Source organism: Antechinus flavipes, chromosome 2 (assembly GCF_016432865.1).
Source record: "Antechinus flavipes isolate AdamAnt ecotype Samford, QLD, Australia chromosome 2, AdamAnt_v2, whole genome shotgun sequence".
NCBI classification, from domain to species: Eukaryota; Metazoa; Chordata; class Mammalia; order Dasyuromorphia; family Dasyuridae; genus Antechinus; species Antechinus flavipes.
Genome location: NC_067399.1, coordinates 436,150,293 through 436,171,628, shown reverse-complemented (window position 1 = coordinate 436,171,628; position 21,336 = coordinate 436,150,293). Strand labels below are relative to the sequence as shown.

General features: G+C 39.1%; 1 protein-coding gene and 1 long non-coding RNA gene across 4 annotated transcripts in view; one reads left to right on the top strand and one right to left on the bottom strand.

The window, feature by feature from the left end:
- The window catches only part of LOC127550303 (uncharacterized), a 95,034-nt gene that overhangs the window by 3,002 nt on the left and 70,696 nt on the right, over nt 1-21,336 (bottom strand). The gene's annotated exons all lie outside the window — the stretch shown is intronic.
- The window catches only part of RASGEF1C (RasGEF domain family member 1C), a 186,941-nt gene that overhangs the window by 135,647 nt on the left and 29,958 nt on the right, over nt 1-21,336 (top strand). For all 3 annotated transcript variants that reach the window (XM_051979083.1, XM_051979081.1, XM_051979080.1), the window contains 2 exons: nt 14,402-14,617; nt 19,404-19,478. In XM_051979083.1, the coding sequence (XP_051835043.1) occupies nt 14,402-14,617; nt 19,404-19,478 (291 nt within the window). The remainder of the gene's footprint in view (nt 1-14,401; nt 14,618-19,403; nt 19,479-21,336) is intronic.

Below are 21,336 nucleotides of genomic sequence, written 5' to 3'. Positions count from 1 at the left end.
GACATTTCCTGTGTAAGAAGTCAAGAGTGGAATGAACTTGCAAAGATGAAGAGGATTCTATGTGGAGATTAGTCAATGGTGCAACCCAGAAAGGGATGAAGATAGCATTAAAAAAAGAATTACAAAACAAAAAATTATTAATACATTTCCAAAAGAAAAAAAATGCCTCTTTCTCTCCAGGTTATTGAAGCAAATAAAATATTCCTTATTGGAATGGGAGGAGGCATTTCAAAGGAGAAAGAAACCTGAAAAGACAGAATTTTGGATGATGAGAGAAAGTGGCACAAGAAAGAAAAGGAGGAATATGTTTGGAGTACTATTATAAATATAGTAATGCTTTTTCCCATAGAGAAGGGAAGGTGGAAACAGCATCTTAAGAAAGAGCCAAATACACCTTCCATTTCTCCATTTCCTAAATAATAATTTGGTGAGAAAGAGCCGTTCCTTTCTTATAGAAATTCTGTACCATCTTCTTACTCGTCTTCTGTACATACTTCTTACTCCCCATCCAGAAACTAGCTATGTGACCCTGGACAAGTCACTTAATCATATTTGCCTCAGTTTTCTCCTCTGTAAAATAAGCTGGAAAAGGAAATAGCAAACTATTGCAGTATCACTGCAAAGAAAACTTCAAATGGAATCACAAAGAGGCAGACACAACTGATAAATGACTGAACAACAACAACAATCCTCCCCATCCAGTAATAGTCCTCCCAACATGAATGATGGCCATAGGTCCACAGGTACCAACAATAGAGAGATTCTTCAACATTGATCAGAGGAAACAGGCAGGAGTGGTAGCTGGTGTTTCCCTGCTTTGAGGACTTCTGGGATCATCGTCTAACTATATGGTATCAGTCAATCAGTCAATAAATACCTACTAAGAATCTGCTGTGTGCTAAGCACAAAGGATACCCCAAAAAAGACCAAAGATAGTGCATATTTTTGAGGCGCTCAAAATCTAACACCACAAGCAAACAAAAATGGATAAGCAAGCCAAATACAAGACATAGGAAGTAAAGAAAAGAGAAAAGACACCAGAATTAAGAGAGGTTAGGAAAAGCTTCCTGTACAATATAAGATTTTTGCTGGACCTTAAAGGAAAGTCCAGCAGAAGTGAGGAGGAAGTATTCCAGACATCAGGACAGTAAAAGAAATGCCTGGAGCAAAGAAATGGAGTATCTTGTTCATATCACCCAGGAGAGGAAAGGAGAGGAGAGGAGAGGAGAGGAGAGGAGAGGAGAGGAGAGGAGAGGAGAGGAGAGGAGAGGAGAGGAGAGGAGAATGTTTTCCTCCCAGGCTGAATATTCAAAAATGTCAAGAAATGACAGACTCTCAGGATTCAGGAAACTTGATAAACATCACCCATTTCTACTGAATCACATACAGATAAATGATGCTGCCAGTAGGATCCTAGAAAGCATTTCTTGGAAGGATATGCAAGAAATTATTGTTCCCAAGTGGAAGACCTGCGTGTATCCTTATTAAATTTTGTGTTATTAGATTCAGTTCATCATTCTAGCTTGTCAAGATCTCTTTGGATCCATCATCTATTGTTCGATGTGTTAGTTGTCCTTCCAAAAGTTATGTCATCCCTATGTGTGCAAAAATGTTTGTGGCAGCCCTTTTTGTAGTGGCAAGAACCTGGAAATTGAGTGAATGCCCATCAGTTGGGGAATGGCTGAATAAGTTATGGTATATGAATGTTATGGAATATTATTGTTCAGTAAGAAAATACCAGCAGGGTGATTTCAGGGCGGGCTGTAGAGATTTAAATGAACTGATGCTGAGTGAAATGAGCAGAACTAGGAGATCATTGTACATGGCAATAGCAATATTATACAATGCTCAATCCTGACGGATGTGGCTCTTTTCTACATTGAGGTGATTCAGGCCAGTTCCAATGGTCTTGTGATGTAGAGAGCTCTCTGCACTCAGAGAGAGAATTGTGGGAACTGAGCTTTAGCCACAATATACTATTTTCACCTTTTTGTTGTTGTTTGCTTGCATTTTGGTTTTTTTCTCATTTTTTCCCTTTTGGATCTGATTTTTCTTGTGTAACATGATTACTTTGGAAATATGTATAGAAGAATTGTACATGTTTATATGTATTGGATTACTTGACATCTAGGGAAGGGAGTGGACAGAAAAGAGGGAGAAAAAAAATTGAAACACAAGGTTTTGCAAGGGAGAATGTTGAAAATTATTTATGCATATGTTTTGAAAATAAAAAGTTTTAGTAAAAAAAAAAGTTGTGTCATCTGCAAATTTGCTAAGTACGCTATTTATAGTTTCAGCCAAATCATTGATAAAAAGGTTGATTAGAATAGGGTTCAGGAGGGAAGTACGAGAAAACAAAAGTATGTATGAAAAGAATCTAGGATTTTAGTGGACCACAAGTTTGATGGGAATTAACCTTGTGATGTGGCAGCAAAAAAACTTTAGACTACATTGATAATTTATGGTATCTGAAAAAGGACGGGGTGTTGACAGACTGGCTGCTATCTGTCCTGGACAGAACATAGAATATTAGGTGTAGTAGTATGTGCCAGGTATTAGCAAAAATATAGACAGTGCAGATTATGGATAAAGGAGGACTGCCAGAATGGTGGGAAAGGCGGCATAACATAGTATAAAGGTCATTGGACTCGAAGTAAGAAGCTTGGGCTGAACTAGCAGCTTAACCTTTGTGTGCCTCAGTTTCCCCTAAGCCTATGATCCCATGATATTATGCGAATTGTGGAAAGCAATTTAACAAGGAGAAGAAAAAAACTCAGAGGGAACATAGTTACTGGATTCAAGTATTTAAAAGTCTATCATCGGAATAAAGCACTGGCCCTGGAATCAGGAAGACCTGAGTTCAAATCTAATCTCAGATTTACTAGCTGTGTGACCCTGGGCAAGTCACTTAACCCCAATTGCCTCAGCAAAAAAAAAAAAAAAAGTAAAAGTCTGTCTTGGGGAAGAAGAGGCTGTTGATCCAAGAGAAATGAATAAAAAGCAGCAAATTAAAGTCCCAAAGAAAAAGAATGACTTAAGCTTAATATAAGGGAATATTTTTTCTCAATAGTATCTTATTTTTCCAAATACATATAAATATATTTTTCAGCTTTCATTTTTGTAAGACTGTGTGTTCCAAATTTTTCTCTCCCTTCCTTACCACCCTCTCCCTAAGACAGCAAGCATCTGACATAGGTTAAATAATATGCAATTTTAAAAAACATATTTTCATATTTGTCATGTTGTGCAAGAAAAATCAGACCAAAAGGGAAAGAAAGCATAAGAAAGAAAAATCAAAACACAATAAAGATGAAAAAGACTATTCTTTGATCCACATTCAGTCTCCATAGTTCTCTCTTTTAGATGTGGATAACGTTTCCATCCCAAGTCTATTGAAATTGTCTTGAATCATCTCATTGCTAAAAAGAGTCCAAGTTCATCACAGTTGATCATCATGTAATCTTGTTGCTATGTATAGTGTTCTCTTGGTTCTGCCCACTTCACTCAGCATCAGTTCATGTAAGTCTTTCCAGGCTTTTTTTTTTTATCAGCCTCTTCATTTCTTATAGAAAAATAATATTCCATTACCTTTATATAATATAACTTATTCAACTATTTCCAGGTTTCTTACTACTACAAAAAGAGCTGCTACAAACATTCTTGTATATGTGGATCCTTTTCTAAGGGAATACTTTTTTTGTTGTTGTTGAGGCAATTGGGATTAAGTGACTTTAAGGGTCACACAGGTAGTGTCTGAGGTCAAATTTGAGAAGCATCACCCCTTACTCATAACTCTCCTCTGCCTTCTCCAGATAGGAGCATTGTCTTGGAGAACCAGAAAACATAATGTGAAAGAATAAGACACTACATGTGAAATCAGGACTATCTGGATTCAAATCCTATCTTAGACACTAACTAGCTATGTGATTCTGGGCAAGTCCCTTAACTGAATCTCCATGTGTCCACTATGTATTTGAGCCTTTTTTCCTTTTTAGTCACTGAGAATAGAAGTACATAATCTAGGATATCCTAGAAAGAATGCTAGTCCAAGAAAACGTGAAAAGATGGCAAAAAGCCCTGGATGTGATAGATATTTGTGTTTGTTTATCAAGCAAAGTGTTTGGTTATGAATGATAGTAAGAATCCATTCAGGGCAATAGTCAATGCATATTCATTATGTGCTGTGTGCCAAACCCTGTGTTAAGTGCTAGAATGCAAAAAGAATCAAAAGAATCCCTGTCCTCAGGGAGCCCACAATCTAATAAGGGAACAAACAAATATGTACAAACAAGCTACGTATAAGATAAATAGGAAGTAAATTGGAAAGGAAAGGCACTAGAATTAAAAGGGATTAGGAAAATCTTCCTGTAGATTTTAATAATTTTAATTGGGACTTGAAGGAAATCTGAGAAGGCAGGAGGCAGAGATGAGGAGAAGAGGTAATCCAGACTTAGGAAATAGTCAGAGAAATGCCTGGAACTGAGAAATGGAGTATCTTGTTTGTGCAAATAGACCAGTGTTCCTGGGTCAAAGAGTACATATCCAGGAGTAAGGTATAAGAAATTGGAAAGTTAAACAGGGGTATAAAGATCTTTGATTGACTAATGGAAATTTTGTATTTGATCTTGGAGGTAATATGGCGGAAGGAGGGAGGCACAGGAGTTTACTGAGTGGAAGAGTGACATGATTGAACCTGAGTTTTAAGAAAATCACTTTGGTGGCTGGAGATAGATTGGAATGGGGAAAGACTTAAGACAAGCAGACTTATCAATAACTTATTGCAATAATGAATGTTAACAGTATCAGAGGAGAGAATAGTAAATATTTGAGAGATGTTAAAAGGTGAAGAAAATAAGCCTTGGAAAAAGATTGGATATGGAGGATGATAGTGAGGAGATGAGGATGACATCCGAGTTGTGAATCTAAGGTGATAAACTCTAAAGTAATAAAAATAAAGTTGGGAAGGAGGGAGGGTTTTATTTGTCTACTGGAGTTTAAGGTGTCTACTGGACAACCAGTTCAAGTTATTTGAAAGGCAGTTAGATATGATATTGGAAGTCAGCAGAAAGATGGAACAGGCTAGGTAGATATGAGTCAACAGCATAGAAATGGTCATTAAATCCATGGAAGCTGATGAGATCACCAAGCAGTGTAGAGAAAGAAGAGAAGAAGTCCTAAGACAGAGCCCCAAAGATATCTATGGTTAGAAAGTATGATCTGGAAGAGGATCCAGCAAAGGAGAAAGAGAAGGAACTGTCAGGTAGGTAGGAGGAGAATTAGGAGAAAGTAGTATCATAAAGACCTTGAGAGGAAAGAGTATTAAGGAGAAGAGAGTGGACCAATAGTGTCAAAGATGGAGGAAAGGCAATTATTTTTGGCAACTAAGAGATCATTGGCCACTTTGGAGAGAGCACGCATTCTTTTGGGTGCGATGATGAGGTTGGAATCTGAATTGTAAGGGGCTGAGAAGAGAGAGTAAGAGAAGTCAAAGTGGAGGTACCATGGACAGCTAAGATAGAACGGTGGATAGTGCATTGGCCTTGGAGTCAATGGGGTGTGAGTTCAAATTCAGTCTCAGACACTTGATAATTATGAACTGTGTAACCCTGGACAAGTCCCTTAACTCCTATTGCCACACACAAAAAAAAAAAAAAGAGAGAGAGAAAAGAAAAAGAATAAAAATTAGCTAAGCATGGCCTATAGCAGCATTTGCTTTTATGTGGATTGTATTTGTTTACCTATTGTAGACAGGCTTATAATTAAAAGCTTGATACAATAAATATTATCCCTGGGGGGAAAAAAGTGCAGATTCTTATTGTAGATGGGCTTCTCAAGAAATTTAGCCACAAAGAGCAGAGGAGATATAGGACAAGAATTAACATGGATGGAAGGTTCAAGTGAAAGGTTTTTAAGCATGGGGAAGACATGGATATTTTTGTAGGTACTAAGAATATTGTACTAGGGTGTAGGTACTGAAAGAGAATGAAGGAAGATTTTAGAGAGGGGTTGATAGATAGGACAGTCTGTTGGTGGAAATGGGATAGAATGGGATCACTTTAATGAGTAGAAAAATTGTCTTTGGTAAAGAGTAAAGCTTTCATCATGTGAAACGGGGATGAAGGATGAGAAAGTGGTGGAAGGAAGAGGAGTGATATGAGAAAAGTAAAAGGAGAAGACTCTTTAAATGAGAGTCTGCTGTATTGATCAAACTTGGCTCTGAAGAAAAAAAGAGAAAATGCATCTCCTCCCCATTTTTGCAGAGGTTGTGTGTGTGTGTGTGTGTGTGTGTGTGTGTGTGTGTTTGTGTGTGTGGTGGAACATTGCATACATTCAGACTTGGCTGATGTGTTAATTGGTTTTTGCTAAACTTTTTTCCCCTCTCATTTTTATTCTTTGTTATAAGAAATGGCTGTCTGGATAAGAGAGTCCAGAAGGATTTGTTTAGAAATTAGGAGGATGGAAAAACAAAACAGATAAATGAAAACTAAAAATAAAAGACAATCTTAGACACCATATTTTGGGAAGTCCATGAAACACATTTAAAAGATGATGACCATAACATTGAGGAACCTAAAAGCCACTTTAAAGGAGGATGCCTGAAAGGACTGACCACTGGGATGACAGGGTTAGCTCATGACTATGATGAAGATCAGTCACAAGGGCCTGAGAAATTAGTAACAACAATAGCATTAATGTAAACTTTAAAGTTTACAAAAAGCTTTACAAATATTATCTCATTTTGTCGTCACAACCACCCTTGAATGTTATCATTATCCACATTTTCTAGATGAGGGAACTGAGGCACAGAGAGTGGGCCTTGCCCAGAGTCACATTGCTGGTAAGTGTCTGCAGTTAGATTTGGACTCAGGCTCTTCATGGCTCCATGTCCAGTTTTTGATCTCTGTTCCACCTAGTTGCCATGACCAATCTACCAGATACTTAGAGAAAACCCCATCCCTTGGGTGAGTCTAGGATTTCCTGGATTAAATATTGCTTTTAATCAAATTTACTATGACGCATGGATTAGATGGATGTGACCTGGAATCCAAATAAGTCTTGTCTGATAGAACTCAGGGTAGAGAGTAATTATAGTTGGTAGATGTGTCCCAGAGTCTACCACCTGAGAGTCAGGGTAACGGTTTATCTCTCTGCCAGGTTCAGAGAAAGTAAATTAGTTGATGGGTTATGTATAGAAGAATAGCCAGACCTAGCCTCCTATGCCAAAAAGCATTCTAGGGATGGGATGATGATCAATCTTATATACACGCTGCTATGGTCTCCCCTACAAAGCATTGCTAGTCATTCATCCAGGTAGTCACTGGCCATGGGAACAGTGATATATTCAGGATGATTAAAGGAAAAAAACTGAGAAGAGAATATAAAGTTCATGTGAAAGGGCATGTTCTAAATGGCTAAGTGAGCTACACTGTTGTAATGAATGCTGCCAGAGACCATAGGGCAACCTGCCATCTTGATGACAAATTATAGCATTTGAAATGGTAGTGCTCTGGTTCATCCATCTGTCACATTGAAGGTGACACTATGAAAAGGTGACTCTTTCTTTACCTAAAGGATCAGAAATATACAGTTGAAAAACTAGTGAGAAGTTGGGGGCTTCAACTGGTAGTAATGTGGTAGGGGAGGCAACAAAACTAGAAAAAATGTCAGGGTGAGTGGGTGGCCCTGGCGGGTGAGGGGTCCAGCACAAGAGAGGAAGCAAGCCGCCTGAAAAGCTCTATCATGTCCTACTGCAGGGACAGGACCTTGACCTGGGACAGAGACAAGTCTGCATGTTTGCTTCAGACCTACTTGCTGCCCACCAGGTTCAAAGCCAAGGCATGTATCTTACAAGATTGGTCCTACCAGCAGATGTTATGCCTCATGTATGGCCTTCAAAGAGTCCCCTGTGACCATGTAACATTTTGAGATAGAAACATTGACTGTGCTGAGCTGCTGTAGCACAGAAGAAATACTGCTTATCAAACCTTACCAGGAAAATAGATAAGCACAAAGAGAAAAATGAAAATATGTGGTATACTGACCTTTCTCCTAGTGTGGGCATCAGGTTTCATAAGGCAAATAACTAGGCTTAATTTTTAAACTCAATTTTATTTTATTCTTTAATTCTCTGCCTTTTACTTTTCTCCTCTTTTCAACCCCACTCCCTTAATAGAGCAAGAAAAAAAATCCATTACAAATTTTGTATAATCAAGCAAAACAAATTTCCACATTAGTCACTTCCAAAAAATAAATGCTTCAGTCCGTACTCTGAGACTATCCCCTCTCTATCAGGAGGTGAGAAGCTTGAGTTTTCTGGAATTCTGATTGATCATTATATTTATCAGAGTCCTTAAATCTTTCAAAATTGTTTGTCTTTACAAAATTGAAACAACTGGGTTTAAAAGACATTTTATGTCCACTATTAGTGGGCCAGATATGACATGGACTGTTTGTGGCAGAATCTGTCTATGGAAGAGCCTTTTGGGAGATTTGCAAGTGATGAACTTTGCATTTATACACAACATTATCAGCCCAGAGCTCCTGGTCTCCTGGAATTCAAGTGATGGTGAAATTAAGCCTGCTGGGAAGAGGGTAGGAGAGGTTGAGGGAACCATAGACCTGGTCTTGGTTGACATGCTAGGCAGCCCAAGAATGCTCTGTGTTTTGATGTATGATGTCAATAATGAGGGGGTACCACACTCTCTTCAAATGGTGCTTCCAGTCCTTCTATGTAGCTTCTTCCATATCTTCAATGGTCATCTTTTTGGAGAAATATGGTCTTGTGTCCCTATGAAAGAAGTCTTAAGTGTCCTCATAAACCCTTCTCCAGACACATATTTAAGCAGACTAGAAAATGTGAAAGGCTCCAAAAGCCAAGCAAAAAGAGTTATCTTTTTGCATAGTAGAAGGAATGGAGTTTACTAAGCCGGGCAGTGACATGATCAGACCCATGCTTTAGGAAAATCATTTTAGCAGCTGTGTGGAAGGAAAGAGATTTAGCTTCTATATCTACTCTCAGTGATCCCCAGCCCTATACTTGCAAGCAATATAAATAAGGTAACTTATAGAGCCTAGACTAGGAGTCAGAAAAACCCACGTTCTAAGAAATGCACCGTATGAATTCTTCTCTCTGGGAATTTGCCCAGCACATTTGTTTTAACTCATTCAGTCATGTACGACTTTTTGTGATCCCATTAACTTGTCCATTGTATTTTCTTGGTAAAGATATTGGAGTGACTTGCTATTTCCTTCTCCACTATGTCCCCATTTTACAGATGAGGCAAATAAGAGTTAAGTGATTTGTCCAGGATCACACCACTATTAAGTGCCTGAGGTCACATATGAACTCAGATCTTTTTGATTCTAGGCCTGGTACTTTATCCATATAGTAGGTGCTAAATAAATGCTCATTGATTTGGTCTTAGTTTCTTCCTATGTAAAAAGGAACTCTCTAAGTTACCAGCTCTAAGATTCTCAGCCTAAGTCTCGGCTCAGTACTGCAGTGAGCTCAGGTGCAGCTTGAGCCTGTCCTAGCCAGTCCCACGAGGCCATCAGCACATTTGCTGTGAGATGCTATTTTCAGAGTGGCTGCCAGTCTTCAGTGCTTCTGAAACCCCGCCGGCCTAGCCGCCCGTGCCTGTGGGATTCAAGCTTCAAGATGAAGGACATCCCAGCGACCACTGTGGCTTAGCTGGGAGCTGGGAACCTTTGACAGAAGGCAGGATCAGCAGGAGACCCGCAACACTCAGACACACTATTTCTCCCCCAGACCTTGAGGGAGAAGAGAGAGAACAGCCTGAGAAATGTGACAGTGCAGGAAGAGCGAGCCGATCTCTCTTCCTCCCTGCCTCCTCCCTGCTCCAAGGGCTGCTGCTTTGGAATTCTCCACAAGCCACAGCTGCCTCTTACGGAATTCCGAGTAATTATAGGCAGGGCTCCATTCTCTTCTTTAGAGAGCCGGAAAGATAATTAAAGCGACATAGTGGGTGTTGTTAAGCTGCTATAGTTTTGTCTGTGTGTGTGTGTGTGTGTGTGTGTGTGTGTGTGTGTGTGTGTGTGAGAGAGAGAGAGAGAGAGAGAGAGAGAGAGAGAGAGAGAGAGAGAGATTTACAGTCATTTGCGTTTACTGTAATTAAAACAGTGCCAATTTAAGCAGTTCCCTCTCAGCAGTGTGTTCATCTGTGAAAAACATCATCCCTCTAAAAAGTGGTGGAGGGAGCAAGCCCCATAGAGCAGGATGAAGTCAGGACTCAAAGCAGCTCTCGTACCCTTATCACAGGTGAGGAGGAGCATCATTGGCCTTTCCCCAGCCCGTTGGCTGACCTCTTTTTAAAAAAATGTTATTGATATAAACTGGGAAAACATTTTACAGTTAAAGGTTCTGATAAAGACCTCGTTTCCAAAATATATAGAGAATTGAGTCTAATTTATAAGAAATCAAGCCATTCTCCAGTTGATAAATGGTCAAAGGATATGAACAGACAATTTTCAGATGATGAAATTGAAACTATTTCTACTCATATGAAAAGATGCTCCAAGTCATTATTGATCAGAGAAGTACAAATTAAGACAATTCTGAAGTACCTCTACACACCTCTCAGGTTGGCTAAGATGACAGGAAAAGAGAAGGACGAATGTAGGAGGTGATGTGGGAAAACTGATGCATCGTTGGTGGAGTTGTTAACGGATCCAATCATTCTGGAGAGTAATTTGGAACTATGCTCAAAAAATTATCAAAAAATGTTATTGATATTTTTTGTTTTACATTGCCCACATTTTTCACTGTTTCCCTCCCTACTCAGCCTTTCAGATGGCCGTTCCTAATCAATTTTTAAAAAAGGAGATAAATAGTTCTGTCAAACTAACCAATACACAACATTATCTTTGGTATAAAGTCATCACCAGGAAATTATTGTTCATGGAGTAGATTTGGTTAGGAAGGGGAGAGGAGGTGGGTGATGGTGGTACAACCATAGTGATAAAAAGGACAGAGATGAAGTGGCCTATTTCCCAAAAACTCTGGTCCATGCCCTTGTGAGAACTGGTAGGCAAAATAGGTCCTAAGAGAAGGATTATTTAGCAGAGGATTATGAGACAAGGCAAGGCCTGAGGGCATTGGTCACGACTGGGAGGGAGGATCCATTTAGCCTACATCCATTTCAACAATCATGGGTAAAACCCAAAACACCTTGTTCTGGTGAAGTCTCTGCAATCTTATGAATATGGGTTGTTATAAAGTGCTGACTAAAATTCTCCGTCTGGGATATTAAATTCCTTCCTGACCCTCTCAGGTCAAAGAAATCTTCCTCTGCGACCCCCATAGCTCCTTGCTTGTAGTTTTCTATCTCTGCCTTATTGTTATTATTTTAAAAAAGATATTTATTGTTCTCTTGATTTCATTTCACTATAATTTTCTCCAGTGTATCTTCCTTTTCCCCTTTCAGAGAGCCATCCCATATAACAAATAATTTTTTGAAAGAAAAGAAAAAGAAGTGCTTTTTAAAACCAACAATAGTAATCAGCAAAGTAATACATAGAAAAAGTTTGCATTCATGGACCTCCCACCTATGCAAAGGGTTGGAGTGTTAAATGTCTTTTCTCTCTTCTTTCAAGCCATGCAAGTTTTTTGTACTTTTCAGTTAATTCACTTAGATTTTTGTGTGTGTGCTTGTTTTTTTCCATTTACATTGGTATAATCAGTGTGTGTGTGTATGTTTTGGTACTTCCTACTTCATTCTGCATCATTTCAGGTAGCTCTTTGCAGCCTTCTCTGTATTCATCATATTTGTCATGCACAGTCATATTCCGTTATCTTTCATGTAACCAGTTTGTTTAGTCATTCCCAATCAATGGGCAACTACTTTGTTTCCAATTCTTGCTATCCCCCCCAAATTGTTGTTATAAATACTTTGGTATAACTGGGGACTTTCTTCTAATCAGATCTCATTGGAGTATGAACTCAGTCCTGGCATTTCTGGATCATAGGATATGGACATGTTAGTCACTTTTCATGTACTGACTTGACCAGGCTGGGAAATTTCACTTTCCTGCTCAAAAACATTGAATGGTTCCTCATTGCCTTGTGAATAAAGACCAAACTCCTCAGGTTCTGAACATTCAAAGACACTTACAATTTAGTACTACAGTCTCTCCCTATATCACTCCATCCTATATCACTTCAGCCTTAGACCTCACAAAATTGAAGTACCCTCTGCCTCCAGGATCCTCCTTTACTCTCTGTCATTTGATAGTTCTTATCAGAACTTCCATTTAAAGAGGGTCTTCCCATTAGCTATCTCTTCCTTTGTCACCAGATTGTTCTCCTTTTATGTATTTTCTTCCACATTAGATTGTAAGCTCTTTGATAGTAAGGACTATTTTATTTGGCTTGTATTTGGTTTCTTCCTATGGTTTGCTCTATCTAAACATTCTAAATTCTTTTCTCCTCTTCCCCTACCTCCATAATTTTGTTTATGCTGTGCCCTACACTTTCAGGCCTTCACAGTCCAGCTCAAGTAACCCTTCCTTTGTCAAGGTTTCCTGACTTCAAGCCAAATGCTATCAGCTATGAAAATCAGTTCCTACACAAAGCAGTGAAGATAGCAAACCTCATAAATCCCAGAATAGTCTTTCAGGGCAATGGCCTAGACCAGAAGCCCACAAAACTCCCCAATGCATCCCAAATCAAATTAAAATGTTACTGGGAAATATTTACAAAAATAAATCTGTTGTTGTTCGGTTGTTCAGTCATGTCCAACTCTTTCTGACCCTCTGGACAATAGCATACCAATGCTGTCCAGGGAATTTTCTTGGCAAAGATACTACAGGGGATAGTCATTTTCTCCTCCAGTGGCTTCAGGCAAACAGGGTGAAATGATTTGGCCAAGGTCACACAGCTAATTCTGAGGTAAAATTTGAACATCTTCCTGATGCAGTATAGCATATATATAATGTTATTAATGAATCATAAATTAACAGTACCATGTCTTAGAGATTTTTGCATCCCCAACACCTTACACTGGCTCTTTTGTGTTTGCTGGGTTGAATAAGGGACTATTATTTCCTCATTGGTCTATGAGTTTCTTCTTTCAATGTTCTCTATAGTACAGCCCATCACAGGGTCCTGCACAGAGCAGGTGACCAGGAAGTATCTAAGAAATGAATGAATGAATGAATGAATGAATCCTGGTCTTGCTCTGGAGTGCTTTAGGAGCTTAGGGGCAGGCAGCTGTCTGATGAAGATAAACTGTTTCCAGCACTCTGCCACTCCCTGGTGACATTAGTAACAGTGAATAAAAAAGGCTTATGGGTTTCTGGACTCCTCAATACCCCCTTTTTGCCTTTTTTCTGGGAGAATTGCAAGCCTTCATGGAAACTCCAAAGAACTGCATAGGGGAGGCATTTGTCCAGTTCCAGGGACTGGTTAACTGCATGGCAACATGGGACTAACAGGAAGAGGAGGATGCAGGACATGCAGATTCCTACTCAAGATTTGCCTATGAACTCCCAGCTGTCCATGGTGTCACACCAAAAAAACAAAAACAAAAACAAATTGAGAAATCAGAGATAAGAAAAACAGGTACTTTAAATATGTGTTGTCAAACTCAAACAGAAAGAAAGGACCATGGCTGCATATTAACTTAGATAGATAAATAGATAGATGGATAATGTTAGGTTATCTATTATTTTTATTTATTTTGTTAAATATTTTCCCATTGCATTTTAATCTAATTGCCCCCGCCTCTCACTCAGGAGTATTGGGGACTATGTGTGACTTGGAGCCATGGGCTTGACACCTCTGCCTTAGACATTAAAAGACAAATAACAATGTTTAGATTTTTAGGAGAGCACTACTGGACTTTGGACTTGTTAATATCTGGATTTCTTTTCTTTCTTTTTAAATAAAAACACTTAGAGCTTTTAATTTCACTAGGATGAAAATCATCTCCTTTCTTCCTTAAGAGATTTTTGTTCAAGGATGTTTTGAATTCACCAATTCTTTTCACCCATTTCCAAAAGGCATTTTTTCTGTTTCCTCTTTTAATATAAGTGGTGTGGCGGGGCTTGGTACTTAGGTCTTTGGACAATAAGTATCATGTGTTCTCTACTGTGCCAGAATTTTGCTGAGATAGACTCAGCTAAATTAGAAATGTTCAAGGGCTAGAAAATTGTCTCAAATGTCTGATCATCCCAGAAGTCCCTTCCAGTTTTAAAAGTCTGTAATCCTATGATTGCTGAAATATGTTTCTTTATCTCTCTCTGCCCCTTCCTTCTCTTCCTCCTCTTTTTCATTCTTCCTGTCCCCTTCTTCTTCCTGCCCCTCCCTTTCTCCCCCTCTCCCCAATCCTCTTAATATTCTCTTTTCCTCTTTCTCTTTCTTTTTTCTTTTCCCTTCCTTCAGGCTTACTGGAAAAGGATGAATCAGCTCCTGCAGGCACTGAATCAGAAGCTTGCCACTCTTAGCCATGGACAGGAAGGTCTAGTCAAAATCAATCCTACCGTCTCAGACAAGCTTGTCTCTTTTAAGACGAAGCCTCCCCCCTCAATTCAGCGAGAGATCCTGAGCGTCTGCAGTGATCCTTACACTCTAGCTCAGCAACTGACCCATGTAGAACTGGTAAGTGGAATGCCTGTCTCATTAGGGGTTTTCCACAAGCTGCAGGAATTATTTTCTCTCTGGATGGGGAGATAGCTACCCTTTCTGAACTTGGATGTTGAATCATTGTTCTTTTCAGTTTCTGTGGAATGACAGAATGATAAGGTGCTGGGGATACAAAAATCTATAATCCATGGTGCTGGGCCTCCAGGAACAGAATCAGGAAAATAAATGTGAATAAATGTAGTTTGGGGTACCACTAGGAGGTCTAGTTGATAGAGCAGTAGAATCAGAAAACCTGACTTCAGATGTGACACTGGGCAAGTAACCTTATCCACAAAATCAGGCTAAAGATAGAATCTACCTCAGGATTTCTGTGAGGATCAAATGAAATAATATGAAAAGCATTTAGCAAACCTCAACATACTATTTAAATGCTAAGCATTAAAAATAATAATAATAATAAATCTGAACCTACCAACAGGTAATAGAATTGTTTTCAAAGCCTAATTTTCATTTCAGAGAGGTGGAAGCGATACTATAAGTCCCACTTCATTTTTTCATATAGCAATTCTGAAAATTTAAACTTTGATCCATTTTTAACCAGAGACACAAAAAAGGTTCATTGAATCTCTAAGCATTAAGGTTTCTGATCCCAATTCTGCCATTTTTAGGTATGTGAACTTGAATAAACCCCTTCCCTGCTCTAGACTCAGTTTACTCCTCTATAAAATGAGAGCTAGATGATAATAGCTAGCATTTAAGAAGCTCTTTAAGATTAAAAAAATGCATATGTACAAAGTAATAGCAGTATTGTAGGATGATCCACTGTGAATGATTTTGCTATTCTCCATAATATAATGATCCAAGACTACTCTGAAGGATTTATGATGAAAAATGCTCCCCATATTCAGAGAAAGAGATGATTGTGTCTAAATATAGGTTGAAACATACTTTTTAAACTTTATTTTTCTTAAGGTTTTTTTGGGAGGAGAAATCTATGTTTTTTCCCCACAACATGACTTTTATGGAAATGTTTTGCATATCTCCATTTGTGCCTTTTCAACGTGTATGCTGTAGGGAGGGAGGAAGAGAATTGGGAGAAATATATAATGAATATTCAAACAAAAAATTAAAAAGAGCAATATATATGTTATCTCATTTGAACCCTTAAGATTCCTTCCAAATGTAACCTTTTTCCTTCATATAGAAAAGGGGAATGGGATGGATAGCACATTCTTCCAGAGGAGACATCATTCATAGCAGACTCCTCTATTCATTTGGAGACCAACAGCATGAATTCAGCAGAATCTATGACCTTGACCAGACTTATTGCTTATGTTCAGTCTCAAGTTTTAAATTCTAACATTTTTTGAGCTCCTACCCAGCTCTTCTGTAAATGCTGTTTCTATGATAGGGAAGAAGAAAGTATTTCTTCCTGAGGCTCCTTCCCCATAGGTAGTAACTGTTCCAGAGCTCAGCCTCTGTGGAGTCTGGAGCTCTGCACATGTGCACAAGCCCAAGCAGAGGCTTCTGTAAGCCCAGAATCACACTAGCTGAGATGCTCCTCCTCCTAGAGACATCTGGGAACCTGCCAAAAACATGCTAGGAAAACCATTCAGTTACACCATCCAGTATCAGTCCCCCCCCCCCTTCCACAAGGTTAGGAGTCAAGATATATTAATAATGAGAGGGAGAACTGTCATGTATAAAGGAATTTAAACTTGACGACATGTTTTACATACACTATGTCATTGAACTTCAAAATAACCTTGTGAGATGAGTACTAAAGATACTATTGTCCTCATTTTATAGATGAGGAAACTAAGGTTGGGTTGGGAAAGGAGAGTGTAATTTGCTCACAGTCACACTGGTGTCAGAGGCATGGTTTGAATGCAGATTTCCCTAATTCCAAATCTGACCTTCTAGTCACTATTTTATGTGCCTGCCCAGTTGTCTGTACAAAGGAGTTATCTTCTGTTTCCCTCCCTTCCTCTTTCCCCCCTTCTCTCTCTCTCTCTCTCTCTCTCTCTCTCTCTCTCTCTCTCTCACACACACACACACACACACACACACACACACACATACACACACACACACACACATCCTATGTCTCTTTCTGTCTCTCTCCCCTCTCTGTGTTCCTCTCTTCACTACTCCCTTCATTTTCCCCCTCTCTCCCTTTTTCTCCCTTTCCCTCTTCTCTCTTTCTCTCTCCCTTTTTCTCCCTTTCCCTCTTCTCTCTCTCTCTCTCTCTCTCTCTTTCTCTCTCTCTTTCTCTCCTCTCTCTCTCTCTGTGTCTCTCTCTCTTTGTCCCTCTATCTCTCTTTCTCAAACACACACTCACTCACATATAGACTTCCCTATGTGTACACACCCTCCAAAGATGAACCAATGCAGTTTGAGAAAGAGAGCTTGTAAAAGGCCATTTTTATTCAGGGCTGACCAGCATGGTGACAAGTGTCCTTCCCAGAGCAGAGCCTTCTCAGGGGGCCTCTGTGACACTGATTCACTTTCTCAAGTATTTGGCTGTTGCAGAACATTTGGCGATCTTTATGTTATTTGACAGCAGAGTAAAACTTGAGGGGTTATTATTGTCTCAAAGGCCCTTCATAACACCGACCAATTTAAATGCTGCATCTACTGCAGACCTATAAGGTAAATTTTAGGTGTGTATGATGAGGTATAGATCTGTATAGGCAAAGAAGAGGCAGCATATGGTACTGAATAGGAGTCAGACTTGGAATTTGAACATATTCTCTGATATCAGTTGGGTGACCATAGGCAAGCCCCTTAATCTTACTCTGCTTTATTTAGTAGGCTTTCTTTCACCTCTAGAAGCAAATACAGAATGCTCTGTTTGGCATTCAAAGCCTTTCTTGGTTTGCTCCTCCCTTGCCAGCCTCCTTGTACCTCCTTGACATTCACTCTTTGATCCAGTCACAATGGCCTCTTATGTTCAGTCTCTTGGTTCTAGACATTCTCGTTGGCTGTTTCTTATACCTAGAATGCTCTCCTTCCTCCACTTTGACCTCTCTGGCTTCTTCTAAGTCCCAACTAAAATCCTACTTTCTGCAGAAAATCCAGTGCCTTCCCTATTTTAATTATTTCCTATTTATCTTTTAAACAGCTTGCTCTGTATTTTTTGTTTGCAGGTTGTCTTCCCCATTAGATTTAAAGCTTCTTGAAGACAATGACCATCTTGTGCCTCTGTTTGAACCTCCAGAACTTAACATGGTGCCTGGCATATATTAGATGCTTAACAAATATTTCAGGGCAGTTAGATGGCACAGTGAATAGAGTGTCAGGCCTATAGTCAGGAAAACTTAAGTTCAAATCTTGCCTCAAATACCTACCAGCAGTGTGACCCTGAGCAAAGTCACTTAATCCTGTTTGCCTCAATTTCCTCATCTGTAAAATGAGCTGGAGAAGGAAAGGGCAAAACCTAATATAGTATCTTTTCCAAGAAAACCCCAAATGGGATCACAAAGATTTGGACATGATTGAACATCAACAACAAGTAAATGTTCATTGATTGAATTGAATGAGTCTAATCTTAATCTGTAAAATGGGAATAATAATACCATAGTTTCTAATAACTTTTTAGTAGAATCTCTGGGGTTCTCTAGGTATACCATCATATCATCAGCAAAGAGTGATAATTTGGTTTCCTCATTGCCTATTTTTATTCCTTTAATCTCTTTCTCAACTTTTATTGCCAAAGCTAGCATTTCTAATACAATATTAAATAGTAACAGTGATAGTTTCACCTTGTTTCACTCCTGATCATATTGGGAATGGTTGCAGTTTGTCCCCATTATATATGATGCTTACTGCTGGTTTTAAATAGATGCTACTGATTATTTTAAGGAAAAGTCCATTTATTCCTATACTCTCAAGTGTTTTTAATAGGAATGGATATTGGATTTTATCAAATGCTTTTTCTGCATCTATTGAGATGATCATATGGTTTTTGTTAATTTGGTTAATAATCCCACAGTTACCCCAAAGGGTACCTACCATACAAGGTTTCTATGAGATTCAAATGAAATAACATGTGTCATGGAGATTGAACTGGTCTAATTGGCTCATCCCAGAGAAGTTCCCTCTAGCCAGTGGTAGCAAAACTCAAATAGAAAAGCAGTCACAAATCTGTACATAAGGATCTCTGTTGATTACAGTGACTTAATTTTAAAATGTAGTATTACTTATGTTTCATTGTGTTTTTAAATTTATTTTGCTAAAATAGTTCCCAATTATATTTTTATCTTGTTTGGCCACACTTAGAAGCCTTGTGGTTGCATTTCTGGTATAGGTCAACTCAACCTCTGCTATTTTCCTCCCCTAGTTCATTCAACCTCCATTCCAATGTGAAATGGCCTAAATATGGAAATATTCTATAAATGTCTGTGGTTGTTGTTAATGGTGATGATGAAGTAACAGGTTTGCTAAAGTGGTGACTGCCTTGGTCAACTCAGAAACCTGTCTGTGTCTGTTTGGGCAGAAGGGTGATGCAAGTGTGGTCAGGCAGCTGGCGTGGGAACAGAAGCTGCTCTTTTCCACCCTACCTCCACCCCCAGCCAACGGTAAATGAGACTCGGGCCAATCCAGGAAGATCAGGAGGGTAAATGAAAGGCTTTCCCTATCTCCTGTTTCCAGACTGATCAGACTGGACACAGGAAGTTGAAAGGATGCTGATGGGGACATGTGGCCTCCACACAGGTTTCTGAGTCAGACAGTGGCGTCAGCATCAATTCCCTTGGCTGTATAAGTCCTGAGGCCTCTCTTTTTCTCCCTTTCTTTTCAGGAAAGACTGAGTCACATTGGACCTGAAGAATTTGTCCAAGCTTTTGTGCATAAAGATTCTTTGGACAGTACAAAGGTAAGGAGGGCATTCCTTCCTTCCTGTTTCTCCTCCCCTGCCCCAGAGACAGACAGATAAACTGATAGATGTAGTATCTGTATTGTGTACAAGGCAGTTGTAAAAACAAGGGGTTTTAAACTTGGTGTCTATAAAATGTGTCTTTTTAATATTTCTATAACTATCTTGGTGAATTAGTAGATAGAGCACTGGGTCCAGATTCAGGAAAATCTGAGTTCAAATCTGGCTATAAATACTAACTAGCTGTGTCTCTTAACTGCCTTAGTTTCATCATTTGTAGAATGGAAATAAGATAGCACCTGCTTCCAGGGGCTATTGTGAAGATCAAATGGAATAGTATTTGCAAAGAGCCTGGCACATAGTATAGGCTATATAAATGCTAATTATTATTATTATCATTGTGCTTTATTTTGTTTGGTTTCTTTTGTAATCCCATGAAGTTTGTTTTATGCATATTGATCTGAGTAGAGAACCATAAGTTTATGCCAAAGGTTCCATGATATAAAAAAGCTTAAGAAATCCCATTCTAAGAAAAGGACCTTGGAACCATCACTTCAACTTGTTCCTTAAAAGCATGACTTCCTAGGGCCATTGACCTCCATGACTATGTGTCTGTATTTCAGACAGGTTGCAATGAAAATAGCCTCAGACTATCTAGGCATCAAGACACCTGGGTTTTAGTCTGCAATTCATTATTGTATGCCCTTTGTTTTAAATGCGCTTTGAGAAAATTTGTCTCAATTTTCAAAGCTGTAAAATAAAGGAGTAATATATTAGGTGATTTACAAGGGCCTTTCCAGCTCTAATACTCTATCTCGTAGGCAGCAAGGGGGTACTGAGCTTAGGGCATTGGACTTAAGAGTCAGAAGCCCTAAGTTTGAATTCCATATTAAACATGTGCTTGCTGTGGAGCCATGGATAAGTCGGTTACTCTCTCTTAGTCTTATTTTTCTCATCTGTGAAATGGGGATTATCAAAGCACCTACTTCGTGGAGTTGTTGTGAGAATCAAATGTGATAAGGTAGCAAACTCCTTTGCAAATCTCAAAGCATAATATAAATGCTATGCTAGCTAAAAGTCCAGCTGGGTTTCTGACCCACAGAAAAGTGGATTGTTTGGGGTAGGACTAGGAAGTGGAGCTAGAATCAGAACAGAAGACACTTCATGTCAATGCATAAAGACCTTTAGGCACAACTATAGGCAACCTGGCTCTTCCTGCCCATAGGATTCAAACTCAGATCCAACTTTCTCCAGGTTCCTTTCTCCATACCCTCCCTGACACCTGGATGTGGGACTTTGGAGCAATCCTCTCCTCACTCTGGGCCTCGGTTTCCCAACTGAGAGGGTTGGATTCAGGGGTTCTCAAACTACGGCCTCCAGGCCAGATGCGGCAGCTGAGGACGTTTATCTCCCTTACCCAGGGCTATGAAGTTTCTTTATTTAAAAGGCCACAAAATAAAGTTTTTGTTTTTACTATAGTCCGGCCCTCCAACAGTCTGAGGGACAGTGAAATGGCCCCCTATTTAAAAAGTTTGAGGATCCCAATCCTCTGGGAACCTTTTCAGACCAGTGTTATGTGATGTAGAGATTCTGAAAGTGGGTCTCAGTTTCCTCATCGATGACATGTTGAGACTAGATGACTTTTAAGACCTTTTAGGCTTTTATCTCATTGATCTTGCAATTCCCCCAAGCTGACCCTAACCCTGATACTCTTGAAAAAGAAAATCAATTTCATGTTAAATGGAATAGTTTATATACACGATTGCCCTCTAGTGGCTACTTTAAAATACATACAAATATAAAAAAAGATGAAGGCCTACTAAAAGCCCTGGACATTAAAATGAATTCATCTGTTCAT